The sequence below is a fragment of the Erythrolamprus reginae genome, chromosome 3, assembly GCF_031021105.1.
Source record: "Erythrolamprus reginae isolate rEryReg1 chromosome 3, rEryReg1.hap1, whole genome shotgun sequence".
Classification (NCBI taxonomy): Eukaryota; Metazoa; Chordata; class Lepidosauria; order Squamata; family Dipsadidae; genus Erythrolamprus; species Erythrolamprus reginae.
Window position 1 is genome coordinate 209965993 of NC_091952.1, and position 18808 is coordinate 209984800.

General features: G+C 37.0%; 1 protein-coding gene across 3 annotated transcripts in view; it reads right to left on the reverse strand.

The window, feature by feature from the left end:
- RB1CC1 (RB1 inducible coiled-coil 1) overlaps positions 1–18808 on the reverse strand; it is a 63358-nt gene that overhangs the window by 35464 nt on the left and 9086 nt on the right. For all 3 annotated transcript variants that reach the window (XM_070747746.1, XM_070747747.1, XM_070747745.1), the window contains exons 3-9: positions 15693–15822; positions 15104–15230; positions 14849–15019; positions 12597–12799; positions 9685–10117; positions 5030–5200; positions 2349–2533 (exon numbers count right to left, since the gene is read on the reverse strand). In XM_070747746.1, coding sequence (XP_070603847.1) covers positions 2349–2533; positions 5030–5200; positions 9685–10117; positions 12597–12799; positions 14849–15019; positions 15104–15230; positions 15693–15763 — 1361 coding nt within the window. In that variant the 5' untranslated portion in view covers positions 15764–15822. The remainder of the gene's footprint in view (positions 1–2348; positions 2534–5029; positions 5201–9684; positions 10118–12596; positions 12800–14848; positions 15020–15103; positions 15231–15692; positions 15823–18808) is intronic.

An 18808-nucleotide genomic window follows, 5' to 3' on the forward strand; every position in this document is an offset into this window, starting at 1 on the left:
ATTTTCAATTCCCTTCCTAATCATGCCAAGCATGGAATTTGCTTTTTTTTTACTGCTGCTGCGCACTGGGTTGACATCTTCATTGAGCTGTAGACCAAAATCCCAAGATTCCTTTCAGAAAGCTTGACCCTCATCAGTCGATAGGTATAACTGGGGTTCTTTGCCCCAATATGCATAACTTTGCACTTGTTTAGGTTAAAATGCATTTGCCACTTTGTTGCCCACTCACTCAATTTCGAGAGATCCTTCTGGAGCTCTGACAATCAGTTTCACTTTTCACTACTGGAACAATTTAGTGTCATCAGCAAACTTTGCTACTTAACTATTTACTTCTACATCCAGATAATTAATGAATAAATTAAAAAGTAAAGGTCCCAAAACTGAACTTCGGGGCACACCACTTCTCACTTCTTTCCATCCAGAGAATTGTCCATTTATTGCCATCCTTTGCTTCCTATAATTTAGCCAGTTACCAATCCTGTCCTCTAATTCCATGGCTGAAGAGATTTTTTAGGAGCCTTTGATGATGGACTTTGTTAAAAGCCTTTTGAAAGTCAAGATATACAATATCAACTGGGTCCCCTTTATCTATGTGTTTATTTACACCCTCAAAAATTCTAACAAGTTAGTGACATGATTTTCCTTTGCAGAAACCATGTTGATTTTCTTTCAGCAATGCCTGTTTTTCTATGTGCCCAGTAATTTTATCTTTAATAATGGTTTCCATCATTTTTCCTGGAACTGAAATGTTACTGCAAGGCTAGAAAATGGCTTGTTTGTGCTTATTGACAATTCATTAAGTAAGGCTAACTCATTTTTTGTTAACAAAAAGCCAAATGAGACATGTAAATTTTAAAGTTTTGAAGAAAACGGTTGGCTTGGCTAATAGTATCCAATTAAAACCTTGTACAAAATATTTAAATTGCAATGCATGTAATGAGGAAAAGAGCAAGGTAATGCCTGCAAACAGAGTAAATGGATTTAAAACTAAAGAACCTTTAGAAGTAGTATTTGCTGATAGCATTGGTCCTAAGAAACCTAATTTATTTGGAGCTTGTTATATACTTAGCATAGTTGAGCATTATTCCAGATTTGATTTCGGTTATTTGATGAAATCTAAAGCAGATATGTGCCAACATTTTTCCAATTGGTTAAGATTTGTGGAAAGGAAAATAAATAATAAAGTTATTAGAGAAAGACTAGCACTGATAGATTTCAGGCTAGTATTGTTTGTCAGCTTGGCAGGAAGCTATGAATATGGAATTAACATCTTTAAAGGATCTTGATGCATATGAGGATGTGAAGTTACCACCAGGTGAGCGTGCAATAGGTTGCAGATGGGTATATAAATTAAAGACTGATGTGGATGGTACTGTTACCCATAAAGCAAAATTAGTTGGTCAGATAAGGATTATGATGAGTCTTCGGAGAGAGGCGGCATACAAATCTGAATTGAATTGAAAGAGGTGTTTGCACATAATCTAAAAGCATTATGTGCAAATAATGCTTTGAGAACAGCATTGGTGTGGGCAGCCAAGAATAGATATGTTGTAAATCATGAAGATGTTGAAACTGCATATCTACATTCACCTTTACAACATACCATTTATATTAACAACATTACAGTTGTTAACCGGACACCACATTCATAAGTGCAAACCTAAGCTTCTGAATGGAGATCTTCTGCTGGGAGTTGGCAAAAAAATAAATTTAAAAAATGCAGTCATGTGACTGTAGGACTTTGTTAGCACTCAGAAAGGTGAACTAGTTGCCAAGCACCCAAATAGCAATCAAAATGGGAGTGTGCCTGCAACAGCCAGCCACAATTCACCAAGGAAAGATTCTGGATTTCCAGAGTCTTTATTCATGTAGAGAGTCTCAATAGAAAAAGGTTTTCCACAATAACTTTTATTTACTAACGACTGAGGCCAATATGTCTGCTTCCTTTTCATATACTTTGTTTCTTCTACTTAATCACTTATTTTTAAGAGTACTATCCTCTATTATCATATATACAGGACAGGGAATATTTCCCCATTAATTTGAAGCTGGAAAAAATGTGACTACACATATTCAGAGATACGTTTTACTAGTGTTAAGATATTGCAGTAAAAGAAACAAAAACCTATGCACTTAATTGCAAAGAAAGTTTGCAAACTTAGTATATAGGACACGGCAAACTAAAACAGTGATTCTTGAACATAATAGTTACACAATTCTGGGCAATTCATTCAAAGAAAAAAAGATTTGGGATATAATTTCTAAACAGTAATTATTATAATAATAGTAGACATACAATTTTAAAAAATACATGGGGTGAATTAAATGACTACAATAGCTTCACTTACTTTAGTCGGACTTGTAAATTATTTGCAAGTTCTTGTTTGGCAGTAGTACATTTTTGTTTAATATCTAAAAGTTTCCTGTGGTTAGTTAACATGATCATCAGTTGATTTGCATGGCTCAAGCACAAGTCAGGTAGCACTGAAGGATCTTTCAAGTTCTCTGCTCTCTTTTGATTGGCCAAAAATCCCTTAATAAAATAAATTGATGTAAGAATAGAAACATTTTCTGTTCTCTGTTACAAATAAAAATTACGCTAAAAAATTCCCCCCCTCCCTCAAACCAGAATCACCTATGGACATCCATACTAATACTAAAATGGTTTCAGAACACTACAATAGCTCGCCTCTAAGATCTTGCAAAATGATAGATAATAGTCTGTATCAACAGCCCCAATCTTTTGGGTGCCAGGGACCCATTCCATGGAAGAAGGTTTTTTGGGGACTGGGGGCATGGTTTCATACAATGCCTGGATTCCACACATGCTGGATGGGGCTTTGCTCACTTACACGGATTGGTTCCTGGAGGCACAGAGTCCATGCCCTGGGGCTTGGACACCCCTGCTCTAGATAATTGTTTCATACCTTCATTTAAAATATTCTAAAGAAAACCAAACGACTTTATTATTAATGATAACAACAGGTAATTTTGGTTTAACAAGGTTGCATTATGTTAGAAACTAAGTGAAAGAATCCTTATAATATATTGCCCCCTACTGACCATATTAAATAAGATTTTATATACACATGTAATTATGCAATAAGAAACTACCTAATTTATTTTCTTATTTTTGTTTTAATTATATCCAACCTCACTTAAATACAGAAATAATTGCAGTCATTAACTGTATTTTGGTTAATTTTCTCACCTTTATGAATACATTACTGAATACAAAACTTCTTTATTTTTACTTCAGTAATTTATTTACAGATTACTAATTCTACTCTTTTTAAATACAGTAGTTAGAATTTTTATGAACAGGTTTTTTAATTAGTATTCTATTATTTGTATTTATGGTGCTATCATGAGCTACTTTATTAATTCATATTGATTTTACAAATATTTATACATTTTTGTTGGAAGGTTTTAACTTTTAAATAGTTTTGTACAATTGTATTCAGTGATATTAACACTGTCCTCGGAGAGGGGTGGCATACAAATCAAATCAATCAATCAATCAATCAATTATCAAACTATCTGATTACACCTGTGACCAATGTTCAATCTTCATTTTCCTCTTGCTTTCAATTGGCATGTTAGTAAATTAAATTAACACTGTGTATGCTTTGGTTTTAAAATGCATTTTATTAAGGATCAAGTAAGTGCTCCAGTGGTTCTAGAGCAAGAGAAGGTACAAATGCTCCCTCGTGAAGAACTTTTGAAAAGGACTCAAAAAAATGCTTTTTGTAGTTACAACGGACCAAGGAAAGCTACTTTTAAAAGCAAATAAATAAGAATAAACTTGGGATATTTAGCTTTTGAGATCTCAGCCCCCGTATCAGATTAGAAGAAGACTGTAAATAAATCTAACCTAGGAAGAAGTAAGATTATATAAACTAGTATATGTTAGGACTATGCAAGTATTTGAAATGGATGTTTCTCTGAAAGGTTCAGCATAATTAGTTTGAAGGCTTTTTCTGGTTATCCAAATTGTGTATACAGTACGTACACAGGTAACTCCTTCAATAAGACAAGGTTAAATCTTCAAAGTAGACATGCTGAGTCTAAGTTCACTGCCTTGAATTATTTATAAAAATAATAAAGACATGTGTGTGTGTGAGGGGGGGATCTAAAAGAAAAAAGATGCAAAATTTCAAGGATGGGAACTGCCCTGTGCATTATGTATAGCAATTCTTTTTAATTGACTATTCAGCCATAATATTTATTTTATTATTAATATTCCTATGATTCTCCACTCTCCAGGGCTACAATTATCCATTACAGAAAAAGCAGAGAATTAAAAACAAAAAAATAATAATAAACAATATACATCACAATGCCACTGAATAATAGGGGTAAATTAAAAAATATATCTTAGCACACCCCAAATGCTTCCATCTAGAATTAAGATTTTAATACTTTACATTTAAGAAAGAGATAGTTCTTACATATAAGGTGAACCATTTGATATTATAGGATTAAACTATTTCCAATTGTTGAATTGCAATTTCCTTATGCTTGACTATAACTGCTGATTCTTTGGGTAATTCAGTAGAGCAAAGTCTGTACAACAAACCTCTAATTCAGGAAAATATTAGTAAATGTATTTGTGTACATCAGATCAGCATTGTCTCAGCATAAGTGGTCACTGACTTCAATCATGAGAGCAACGCTAAATAATACAAAAATAATGGGATTACATCAGAGGTACAGAACTCAAATCTCCTGATTTGAAAACCTCAAGGACTCCCAGAATCATTGGGAGTTGGACAGCAAATATATTGATACTAAAACATCCACACCAAAATCAGTGCTTGAAATAAAGAATGAAGTAGTGAATTTCATATTGTTGTAGGAAGATATCAGTACCTGTGATTTTAAAAAAAGTTTGATTTCCAATTTATGTTCTGTTAAGATAAAGGAAGTAGTTTAATCTAAACAAATCCAATATAATGAACAATTTTCAGAACTTACTATTATAATAAAAAAAGGCTAGGTTGCCTTATTCAAAACAACTGCCACTTACCTGAGCAAGTTCTTTTTGTTCATTAACGAGCCTGCTGCAGCTAGCTATCATCTGATCCAGCGCATAAAGTCTATCCTCCAGTCCCTTAATAGCCTTCATGTTCTGATTATCTAATTTGGCAATCGTCTGTCTACAGTCTGCCAAAAAAGGCTGAATAATTCTTGGATCAAGCTGAAAAACAAAAAAAACCCTCAAATTTAATGACTAGTCACTTCTTATGGAAAGGAAATTATAGGGAAATTATTATCATGTGTGGGAATCTACAATTAAACTCACAGTCTAAGACCAGTGGAAACTAAGTAATTCAAGTCCTGAATAAGGATCCAAGAAATTTTAAGGTAATGTCTAAGAATATACCATAGGCAGTTCCAAGCAGGGTGGTCTTTTGTAAAAGTAGGGTATTCAGGTCCAAAAAATTCACTATTTCCTGATATTGATGAAGCCTTTTAGATAGCACTCTGAAGATTCTAAGATTGGTACATCAGATTTCTTTTTCCATAAGGGTTCAATTTTGATCCGCAAGTCCCACTATTTAATCATTTTCCAATTTTCCAACCCAGAATAGCAATGTCAATGAATCAGATTTTCTTCTTTTCAATAATTATTATATCAGGCATGTTAGGTACAAGATGACTGTCTGTTTGAAAGTTAAATTTCCCTTAAGATCTCAACCTGCTCAAAATCATCTCAATTTGATGGTCCAGTAGTTTTAACAACATTCAAATCCAAGCCTCTGGAAGTTTCCAATGAATTGTGACAACTTGGTCATGATGCTGCTTGTAGTCAGTTTTTGAATTTTTGTGGCAGCCATTGATCAAGATGGTAAATTGTTTCATCCTTATACTACACTACAAAGGTGACATTAGCTGTTGTAACATTAGAATTTTTGCCATCATGAAATTAGTTAAGAAAGTTTGTTGTGAGTCAGGAGTATTTTTGAACACTCCTGATCTTAACTAATTCTATGTGAGTTTTTATTAGATTTTCCTTTTATATCCTTCAAATATTGATCACACATTGGCTTTTTCTTCTAATTATTATTTTCAAGAGTTTTTCCTGATCAACTGCCTTCATCAAAGGTCCTTGGCTTTTCTTAATATAGTAATTTAGACCATGTTTTCTTCCTCCAGTTTGTTTAATTTGTATAAATCCTCTATCTGTTTTAGCTCTTCACATACAGCCAATCAGTACTACTTTTTGGATACAAAGCATGGTGCATTGTCATTAGTTTTCTTGTTTTCCGATCCAAATTATCAAATTCTATCTGAGTCCAGTCAAATATTCCTGCTGCATATCAAATAATAAGGACTTGCTTTAATTGTATGTCCATCATTTATTTTATTTATTTGATTGATTTATTTGCCATCCATTCCGCAAGGGCTCTGTTTAGTTTTGTTTTCAAAATTTTCAGAACTGATTGATTATCTGTAGCACCTCAGCTCATTACAGGGAGATTAAACTTGAAAATATGCCTATCATTGGGAATTTACAAGACAATCATTTGTTCGGTATGTTATAAGCCAGTGATGGCGAACCTATGGCACGGGTGCTACAGGTGGCACACAGAGCCATATTTGCTAGCACATGAACCATTGCCTTAGCCCAGATCCAACGTGCATGTGTGTGCCAGCCAGATGATTTTTGGCTTGCACAGAGGCTCTGGTTGGGTGTTTTTGACTTCCAGAGAGTCTCCAGAGGGATGGAGGAGGACATTTTTACCCTCCCCTGGCTCTAGGGAAGCCTTTGGAGACGTCTGGAAGCAGGCCATTTCCAGACTCCAAGAGGGCCTCTGAGGGATGGGGAGAAGTTGTTTTTGCTCTCCTAAGGTATTGAATTATGGGTGTGGGTACTCACACACACGTGATAGCGCATGCGCAATCTCTTGGGGCACCCAAGGAAAAAAAGGTTCACCATCACTAGTATAAACCCTTGGCAGAGGGACTAGAAGACCTCAAAATCCCTACTAGCCTTATGATTCTACAATATATTTAGTAGAAGTATTTTGATTTGATTTTGGAATAAATTGGAAGCTTCTAAATCCCCAAAACATTTGTAACTTTCTTCGGGTACCCCTGCTATTATAAAATCTTCATTGTTAAGATATATTCCATCATTGTCAACAATTTGTCTGCCATTATGACTATAGTAGCTCACTTATTTATGCCAAATCGCATTCCACAGCAATTCTTTTAACATCATCAAGCAACACCAGCCTATTCTTGGGAAGGATTTGATAGGTAAATAAAAATGCCAAATCCAGATGCCAAAACATCTGGCTAATTGTAGAACCAACTATAATACACATTGTATCCAAACACATGCACTGTAAGTAATGTGATATTGTCTGACACTTGTATGTTTTAAACTAGATTTTCTTAATAAAAACACATGGGTAAAATTGACCTTCATTTCTTAAGCAGAAGAGATTTTCCTTCCCTCCTCTTCCACTGCAGCACCAAAAAACAATGAAAAATGGCTTCTACAAGATAGCCCAAAATGAGTTCTATATAGAGAAATCTATTAAAAAAGTTGCAGGACGGTAGAACTGAATTTAATGAGATTTATATTATGAAATTGTCTTAAAAATGCAACTTTGGTAAACTATTTAAGTCTCGCGATATTCAGAGATTAGTTCTTTTAAATGGTACAATCCTGGTTCCTTTCAAAACAAACCCCCAATAGTGTCTTATTCTAAATTTTTCTTCAAAGTACACGTCTACACCGTGCCCATATATTAACATGTTACTATTTAATATTATTAACCTACCTCATCTAATGAAACAGACTGAAATGTGAAGTTACCACTTCTAGAACCATCTCTTAATCTATAAATTAATTCAGTCCAACAGCTATTTAAAATATTTAAAGGAGAGCACAGATAAACTCAAAATCATTTGTATTTTTATACTGGTCCTGGATATCTTTATGCAATTCAATTTACTACGTTCTGCTGTCAAAATATTTATTTCTTTATAATAATTTTAACATGTTGAATTCATCTATCCAGATATTTTTAGGGCACTTACAGAGCATAACGTGTCTTAAATATTCAATAGAATTGACAATAACTTAAGGTAGTCAGGTATTCCTTCCAATAGTTGGATAAGCAGTATTCCCTGAAAACCATGTGCATTTGAAGAACAGAACTCACATTAAAAACAAAACAAACACATGAATGCATCTTCAAAAAATAGACTGACTCTGGCCAGTCACACACCACCTTGCCTTTTTATATGCCTATGCATATTATATACATAGGCGTATACTTTTTATTTTTAGTTCCCTTTGTTTAAAAGATAGTTTGAAAGGGGTGAAAGCAGAGATGGATTCTACTGGTGCGGTAGGTGACTGCGCATGGGTAGAAGCCTCCAGATTGCGCAATCAAAATAGGCATACAAATCTAATAAATGAAATCTAATAAATAAATAAATTTGCATACAACAGCTCCGGTGCCAGTCCTTTGGGTGCTGCCATCTTTTTCATTTTTTAAAACTATTTTTTGCTTCCTGCGCATGCGCAGAAGCAAAATCTTGCAAGGGGACGCAAGCATGTGAGATTTTGGAGATTTTTTGCTTCCATCCATGCGTGGAAGTAAAAAGCCATTGAAATCTCACACACACGTGCATCCCCTGGTAAGATTTCGATGTGATTTTGTTTCCTGCACGTGCGTGGAAATAAAATCATGCTGGGGATGCGCACACCTGCGACAATTCAAGTTGCACGCGCAGCACACCAGTAGCAGCAGGTAAAAGCAATCCGCCCCTGGTTGAGGGGATCCATGAATACTGGTTGCATTAAAGACAGTAATTGATAAAAATCAGAAACTGTTTTGATCAGTTTCCACCAAGTTTAATTTCATATTGCTATGCACTTAGGAAAAATGTCTCAATGGTTTATTTCCCTACATCCTAGAGGGAAGAAGGGAAAAGAAGATTAAACTTTGTTTAACTTTTTTTATATCCAATCATATTACATGCTAAGCAACAACTGGACATTCACGAGAATTATATTCAAATTGCTAGACTCAATACTAGAATAATAATTAATCAAGCCAATAAAAATTAACAAAAATTGCATTTGGTAAAATATAATATTTTCTGGAAAACTTATAGGTCATAGAATCTTTAAAAAATAGTTACTACTTTTTATAATAGATATAAAATTAATTACAATTTTACCCTGGCTAGCATTCCTATATGACATTTGAAACACAGAAGTACATGGGAAGACATAATTGTTGAATAATGAACCAGATGTTTATTACCAAGGTAGCTGTAGACATCAATGTCAGATGCCACACAACTGTAGAACATATACTACTAAACCAACTTGCATCTATGTGATAGAATATAAATTTCAGAAACAGGAAAAAAAATGCAAGTAGCGCATCATATACATATGAAAAACCTTCAAAATAATTCCATTAGGAGAAAATGCATGGGAAAAAAGATCAGAGACAAAAAAACACCTTCCTCTTCCACTGATAAGAATCTACGCTGAATTTCAATTATCATTTTTAAACCGACACCAAAAGTCTACTTTAGTTCGAACATCCTATATGTTACTTACAAGAACAGTTATAGAAGATAGAAAATAATAACTCAAAAGGTTATAAAACAGAACACAATGACATTTAAAAAAAAACATTAACTTACTCTGCTCATGGAATCAAAACATTTCCTGACCAAGGACTCAACATCATTAGGTCTATCTTGAACATTTATCCAGTCTAAAAGTGAAACATTAAAAGAAGGCAGATCATTCTCGTTAAGTTCCATTGAAACATCTCTGTCTTGGACTGCATATTGACTAGCTTCCCTGTTTTCATCCAATTTTTCAAAATCTGGATCGTCTGAGGTTGGTTGTTCCACTGACTTGCAAAATGATGCTATCAATAATTGTTTGTTCGTTTTAAGTGTCTCGGGAGAAACCATAACTTCAGCCGACTTCTCATTGTCAGTGTCTTCGCTTTCTGTTCCTCCATGATCAGTGGAAGAATCCATTCGTTCCAAACATTCCCTGTAACTATGTCTAGTTAGGCACTCCAGCAATGGGATCTTGGCCATAATAGAAACAGCAGCCCCTAAGCTTGGGAAAATAAATAAACAAATAATGTTAAGTATTAATAAACAAAGCTGATGCTTTTCAGTGATTTCACTATGTTACCTTAATTCTTCTAATTTTATGCAAATACTTTATCAGACAATGAAATATGGAATGTGTAATTATAACTTCACTACAACTAAAAGTTTTAATGTACCACTGGCCCCTCCTGGCCTTTTGCAAGGCCTTGAAGACCCATTTCTGCCACCATGAGTGATAAGAAGTAACTCTGGCCGATGTCATGAATGGCTAAATCCAGTGGGATGAATGTACAGTGATCCCTCGATTAGCGCGGGGGTTACGTTCCAAGACCTCCCGCGCTAATCGATTTTCCGTGTTATAGTGGTGCGGAAGTAAAAACACTATCTGCGCATGCGCACCCTTTTTTTCCCATGGCCGCACATGTGCAGATGGTGGAGTTTGCGTGTGGGCAGCGGGGAAGACCCAGGGAAGGTTCCTTTGGCCGCCCAACAGCTGATCTGCTCCGCAGCGCGGAAGCAGCGAGGAGCCAAAGATGGAGTCTCCCCGTTGCCCAGGCAAAGGGGAAACCCCATCTTCGGCTCCTCGCTGCTGCCGCGCTGCGGAGCAGATCAGCTGTTGGGCGGCCAAAGGAACCTTCCCTGGGTCTTCCTGCTGCCCAGGCAAAGGGGAAACCCCAAGAGAGACAAAAGAGCACCGGGCCGGTTGGTTCCCAACCAAAAGAGTTTACCCCGATTGTCCTCGGTGGGGGGAAACAGCGCGTCGCCAGGCTCCCCATCTTCAAGAGAGGCACGACGGCTAGCCAGGATCCACGCAGAAAAGGCGCGCGCTCCCAGCCGCTGCGCCCCGCTTGGAGAGCAGCGGCGAGCAGAGCACAGAAGACGACGAGGCTTTCGAGGGCTCCAAGGCGGGCGGCGGCGCGTCCTTCGAGCACGCCGGCGGCGACCCCAAGCTGAAGGCGGCCACCACACACACACACGCCGCCGCCGCCATCCACCCCGCCGGGTTCCCCGCTTGCTACCTCTTCGCCTTCTCCTGCCTCCGAGGCCGACCAGCCCAAGCCACAACAGACACACACACACATACACGCACTCCCTCTCTCGCGCTCACACAGACGCACTCAGACAGAAAAGAAAAAAAAATCCCCAAAAGAGAGGGACAAGAGGCAGGCACAAAGCGGGGGCACAAGGGGAGCTGCCCGGCAGAGGTTGCTTTTTTTCTTCTCGTGGGCAAGTGGAGGGGGGGAGAGAGAAGGAAAGAGAGAGAAGGAAAGAAAGAGATGAGAGAGGGAGGAAGAGAGTGTGAGAGAGGAAGAAAGAGAGAGAGAAATGTTAGAAAAAAGGGGAGAAAAAAAGAGAAATGAGAAAATGATTGAAGCAGAGAATGACAGGAAAGAAAGAGAAAGAGACAGAGAAGTGACTCTTGGTGATGACGTATGACGTCATCGGGTGGGAAAAACCGTGGTATAGCAAAAAAAATGTGGAGTATTTTTTAATTAATATTTTTTGAAAAACCGTGTTGTAGCGTTTCGCACTAATCGAGACCGTGCTAATCGAGGGATCACTGTAGATGATTGCGTTTTTAGGAAAAATGGGGTCTTAAATTTTTTTAGATTTTGAATATTAGATTTCTTACACATTTTATATTTGTATCTATTCTATTATAAGCCGCCCTGAGTCGGTTGAGAAGGGCAGCATAAAAATACACACACACGCACACACGTATATATGCATATATGTGTGTGTGTATATACACACACATATATACATAAACACATATTTGTACACACACATATATAATTCACTTAACAACTGTGCTACTAATTTAACAACTGCAGCGATTCACTTAACAACTGTGGCAAGAAAAATAATAAAATAGGACAAAACTTATGCTGCAATCCCTGCACCAAAATGGCTTTCAATGTTGCAACATTAATTATACAGTAATGCAGTTTTCTTCCAAATTTTGAATGGAAAGTCTGAATATAAATTGTGTCTGAAGATTCGCTTTCAAAACATTCAAACACTTAGTCTGCAATTATCCATCATCAACATCATGAAGCCTTAAAGCCTAACTGTATGGGACATTTCCTTATTTTAAAAAGGCTTGTATTACGCTTTAATGCTATACAACTGATCACATAAATGCTTTCCAAGTTAATTATTAGTACACAAATAATACGCCAGCAAATGAAATTCACTTCAAATGTATTTACAATCATCTATTTTTTGGGATAATACACCAATGACTATGTTCCATTGAATTCAGATGAATCTGGTCTTTTGCAAGTGCAAACGAAGAGAAAATCACATTTTCAGAATTCCTGAATAATAGAATTACAATTACTAATTTTCTCTCAATTGGTATTACACCCCAAGCACAAGAATTAATGTACTGAATAAAGTCAAAACAAATGTACAACCTCATAAAAACTTAATTTTCAATAGCAATGGCTTCTTACTGAAGAGTCTAAATGCAAACTTACTGTGTAAGTTTCAGTTTAATATCATCTATGGATTGCAGGTAACTTGAATATGCATTTTCAAATTTGAAAAGCAATTTTTGATAAGAATATGTGCAATCTTCCAAATTTGCCATTATAGCAGCCCAGCCTTGGTGCTGAAGATGTTCATCATGAACGAGACCTTCACAGAAGGAGCAAAGTTTTTTGGCTATTTCATACATTTCCTGTGTAAACAAATGTTTAATATCAATACCCTATGTTTTCTGGTATAAACATAACATACATTTTTCCAAGGAAAGAAATATGGAACATAAAAAGAATGTAACTCAAGAAAAATGTGAGTCTTGTATGACAAGAAATGCCCTTGAAAGCATTTGTGAATAATAGTTTTAAACCATCAAGAGAGATAAACCACCAAATATTTTTCAGAAAACTTTTTTAGAATAAATGTCTATATGATACTAGCAATACAGTTCTCATCTTTCTGAAGTATCCTTTGCCTTTTTTGTAGATAAAAATAAAAGCAATGTTCTTATGTTGTTATCTTTCATTAAACTCTGCCCTCATCCCATCCGAACAGTTTCAATCTCAGCTAGTTTTTAGGATAGATAACAATTTTAATTTCTTAGTCTTTCTTATCCATTTTGTCTTTCCATTACAGGTAATCCTAAGGTTACAATCATTCATGAAGCGACTGTTCAAAATTACAAGGGCACTGAATGCATGGTCGTTGCAGTGTCTCTGTGGCAACAGGGTCACCAATTCTGATGTTCCTTGACAGCTTCCCTTAAGCAACATCACTCAGAAAACTGGCAGGAAGTTAGAACTCATGGTCACATGAGGTCCACACTTAACAACCTGTGTGGTCCTTGCTTAACAATGGCAACCAGGAATGCCAAAATTGCAACTGTTGAGCAGCACAGAGGCATAACATTGCTCTTCATAACTCCATTGTTTAGTAATAGCAATTCCAATCCCAATTATAACCATAAACTGAAGACTACCACGTTTCCCCAAAAATAAAACCTGTCTTATATTTTTTTGAACTCTGAAATAAGCACTTGGCCTTGCTGCCATGCACTCAAAAGCCCGATTGGGCTTATTATCAGGGGATGTCTTATTTTGATGAAAACAGGATACTCATACCTACCTTTCAGCCTGGGTTTGTTGGGGGGTATTTCTGATGTTGAAGAGGATCAAATTAATTCAATAAATGTATTTATACTAAACGCAGACCCTGACTTATAATGGCAATTTGAGTCAAAATTCCATTGCTAAGTTCTGTGATTATAAAACACACCTGCATTCGTTAGCGATAGCAATCCTGGGAAATCCAATTGCCATAGTTAACTAAATCCCATGGTCTGTAGGTAAGCAACTTCCTGCAGCTACCCATATCAGTCAGTGGAGAAGCCAGCAGGAAAATGCAGGTCTCAGACCAGCAGCTCATAAGTGGCCGCTGCTGGTTGGAAGAGAACACAAGGAGGTGCACAAGGGTGAATAAGAATATGTTTGGGGGGAGATAAGTGGCTGACACAGTGTAAATACAGAGAGGATGGTGGTGGTGTTTGGCTGGGAGAAACTTACTTCAGCCACTTGCAATCTTCCCTGTCAATATTAGCCTTACCAGGTAGACCAGAAGGAAAACACAATCAGAAAAGTTCATTGTTTTATTGTAAATCTACCTAACAGAAGCTTGCAAATCTGAAAGCACACACCTCCCATTGTCTCCGTTACAGTCTGAGAAGGTAGAAAAGGCCCATTCTGAGTTTCAAATCGTTCTCTTAGCTGATAGTTCCCTAGGCAGCGTTTATTGATTACAAATTTTGAATCCTTTGTGTTAATAGTTATATTAAATAATTAAGGACTAAAATATTAGACTAGAATGAACTTTGTAGGAATGATATGATAATCTACTCAAATTGGATATGTTCCAAATATGTAAAGTTCATCTGTCAGAATTCTAGAGCAAGCATGGACATTGTTCATTATTCTGGGGGTTGAAGTCCACACATGAAGCAAGCTTGGTTTGATGTAGAGAAGGCATTGATGATTCAGAAGAGCACAAGCCCAGTGAATATATTTGGACTATTCAAGTATAGCTACTGTAATATCTATTACTTAATGCCCTTATTAAATCCATTTTTTTTGCCTTTAGGTTTTTCAAAGTTTTTAAAATCAACAATTTTAAAATATTTTAGGTCAGCTATGTTTAATTGAATATGTCTATCACAAAATTGCATAAAAGTAGTTTAACATTTTAAATTGCTCACCACAGCAAGCTGTGTTCGTGAAGCTACTGTGTGAAAAACTGCAGGCATCATAAGGGATTCTTCAACTTTTATTTCCATCTCATTTTCTGCTAAAAATGTTGTTTTAGGTATAGATGGAAGACGTTCGCACAAGATCATTTCTTTATTGAAGAGGAAAATTGGGTTTGTATCCTGCGTTAAAATAAAATAAGTTATTTCAACTTTCTTTTCATTATTGAATAACTGAAATATTTTTTAAATTATCTGAATATTTACCGTTCCAGCACTGTAACTACAGACTTTTCTGTCAGCTGCCATACATTCACCTCCATTGACAACCAGTACCTGATATTGAATGGCTATCCTGTATTTGTTTTGGATTGCTTGTTTAAGATCAGCCACACTAATAAAACAACAGAAAAGACAATGTGTGCATCAAATGGTTTTGTAAAACACAAGGATTTCTAGTCTTCATTTAAAGTTTTGAGCAAAATGTCAATTTTCACTTTGCCAACCTTTATTTTGTTAGCAGCAAAAATTACACTTTAGGGCTCATGCAAAATCTATAAAAATAGATGTATGATATCCTATATTACCACTATTATAATAAAAATAGAGTTTATGTGCTAAAAATTAACCAAAGAGGAAAATATTTTCAAGCAAAATCAAAAGAGAGATTTCCTAGCAAAGATTCAAATATATGTCCATGTAACTACATTAGTGAAAGGCTTATTCCAAACACCACAGAGAAGTTGCAGATATACTTTAATAAGAGTTCTGCATCAATTATCAATTTCAGAGTTTGCAATACCTAAAGAACAAAAGATTAGATTTAGAAGATTTTTTGTTTTAAAAAATGCCTTACTTCTGTACTGCAAGTTCTGTATCAAAGGTAAGGGTAGTTCCAGTGTTCACTAGAAATACATATAACTTCATGGTGACTTCTTTAGGTTGCTGAAGCTTATACCTTTGACTTTGCTATTATTACTTTGAATCTGCAAAAAACAAAAACCCAACTCCATAACAATATTCGTCATAAATACTTAAATTATCTAAATCATTTAGTTCTGTTCAGATGTTATTCATGCACAGATTACATGACAAATATAAAAGACTCAGAACCAACACATATTAGTCTTGACAGCCCTGTATGGAGAAGGGAGCCTCCAGTCTCCATTCGTGAAGACTTTTATTTCTGTTCAAATAAATAAAAACAGAAACCTCCTGCAAGAACGTATTCACCAAGACAAATTCCTTGTGTGTTCAATCACACTTGTCCAATAAAGAATTCTATTTTTTTTTAAGTGGTGTAGACCAGGGGCCTCCAACCTTGGCAAACTTAAGACTTGTAGACTTCAACTCCCAGAGTTCTGGGAGCTGAAATCCACAAGTTTTAAAGTTGCCAAGATTGGACACTCCTGGTATAGACTGCATTCCCTTTTGTCTTTTCTGTTTCAACACTCAAAGTAATAGGCAACATAGAGCTGAGGGATAGTGTCTAGTCCAAAGTTACCCAGTGAGTTTTTATACCTAAAAGTGGACTCGAACCAGAGTCTTCCAAAACCTAATTCAACCACAATTCAGTCTGGAATTTAGGTTATAAGTTATTGCAGTCATTAAGTTGGGTTATCTCCTTTCCTTGCACAAAAGAAAACTGTAGCACTTGGCTGGAAAAGGAAGCTTGAATCTTTGTGATCTAAGCCTTCTTATCTCCGGCCGAAAGCTACAATTTCCCTCCTGCTTGCTAGAGACACTCTGTTCCAAGCAGTGGGAAATCAATCCATTAGGCAATGCTTTTACTCTCAAAGAGACTCAAAGAAGTCACTTTGTGAGGGATATTCTTTATTAAACACTTTGAGAGCAAAAGAACTACCTACCATAGAGGCTCTGGTCCTGCGTGGGTAGAAATCAATCCAACAAGCAGTGCTTTAGCTTTCAGGAAGGCTGGCTTAAAAATGCCCATCCCAAAATCCAAGCAGAAATTCAAAGTGTGATTTCAGGATGGATCTTTTTCAGCTAGCTCCCATGTGGCGGTGACTTGCAGCCTTCCTTGTTGACTTATTGGGGAAGCTAGCAAAAAGTACTGCAAATGGCAATCATGATCGCAGGATGTTTGGTAACCTGTCTTTAGTACAGAGGGGTTGACAAGCACCCAAATTGCAATTACGTGACTAGAAGGGTGCTGCAACAGCCATAAATCCCTTCACTCAGCACCATCGTAATTTCAAACTTAAATTAAGATAAAAAGACAATTATTACCTACTGTAATGCCATTTATTTCTCAGAATATAGAAAAATATGGAACTAATACTGAATATAATGTTAGAATCTCATTATCTCCATTGGAGATTTTTCTTACCCATAGTTTACACTATTTTCCTGAAAATAAGACCCTGTCATATATTTTTTACCCCCGAAATATGGCATTGGCCTTATTATGGAGGGGCTTATTATTTTTAAAGCGAGATCAGTGTGGCCAGTTCTTGCCTGCAGTCTTGCAAGGATCGGGTCAGAACCGCTGCCTCCCAAGATCAGCAGGCTACATTCGGTGACCTGGACACACTGCTGCCACTTGGGAGAAAAAGAGAGAGAGGAGGCGCTGTGAGAGAACCCATTTCTCACATTCTTCTCCTCCCCAGTGGCGGTAACACATTCAGCTCCCCAAATCTGGCCTGCCAATCTCTGGATGCATGCCTGCCAATCAGGAGGAAGAGAGGAGGCACTGCGAAGTTTGGGAAAGGGAGAGAGGCAGCACTCCCCACCCCACCGCCGGCTGAATCAGCAAGCCAGATTCGGGGAGTTGACTTCCAGTCCCTGCCATGCCCGGTGAGTGGGAGGGAAGAGACGGCAAGAGGAATCCCACCTTGCTTCATGCATCTTGTTTCTCCACTGCCCCATCTGGCATTTCCTCTCATTGGCCGAGATCAGCAGGCCAAAATGGTCTCTCTCACAGCAACTCCTCTCTCTGTTCTTTTCCTGAGTGGCAGTAGTGCATCTGGCTCATCGAATCTGGTCTGCTGATCTCTGGACACACGTCTGCCACTCAGGAAAAGAAGAGGTGCCGCGAGAAAGCCCATTGCTTACATTATTTTTCTAGGCGTTGGCAGCTCGTACAAAAAAATTTCTTCACATTGGAGTTTGCCTGCAAAGTACATAGTAGCAGAGAGAAGGCAGATACTGGTAAGATGCATGTCTTGCAACCCACCCTGCCCCATCCCCTGCCTCCCCTGCCATTCCCAAACTGTGCCCAAACATCAGCGTCTGGCAGTTTCACTACTTCTCTTTCTCAGCCAATCTTTTCAGGGAAACTCCTTGCAATGTAAAGAAAAACCTCTCGCGAGTGCAAGAAGTTGTTAATTACTTGTACTCGTGAGAAGGTTTTTTTTTACATTGCAAGGAGTTTCCTGAAAAGACCGGCCGAGAAAGAGAAGCAGTGAGCTGCCAAACTCTGGTAAGATGTTCGGGCACAATTTGGGGGTGGCAGATGGGGCAGGGAATGTGTATACATAGTTAGGAAAGGGGATTTATTGGGGACGAGGGGGGGGTCTTTCAATGCATGCTCTGAAAAACCCTATTGGGATTAATATCAGGACATGTATTATTTTGGGGGAACACGGTATATATTTTTCTGCCTTGTATATTATTTATATATATCAATAAAATACTCTAAATGGGTTCATGAAACTCATTAGAAAGCAAACATTTTATCCCAGATCAATTACTGAAACAAAAACGGGACTTAGTCTAGCCCTTTGTTATTCACCCAAGTGGCCTAATTTAAATATACTTTATTAGAGAATGTGATTAAGGATCAATCAACAGTGCTGTGCAGGAATTTTAACTGCATTTAGATCATGGTAGTTTTCCCTACAATACTAGTAGTTTACCATGCAAACGAGTCATTGATAATTACAGTTTTGCAATTGAGGTACTGGGTTTTACTTCAGTAAAACTATATGAAAATAACCCTTTCAGGGAGCA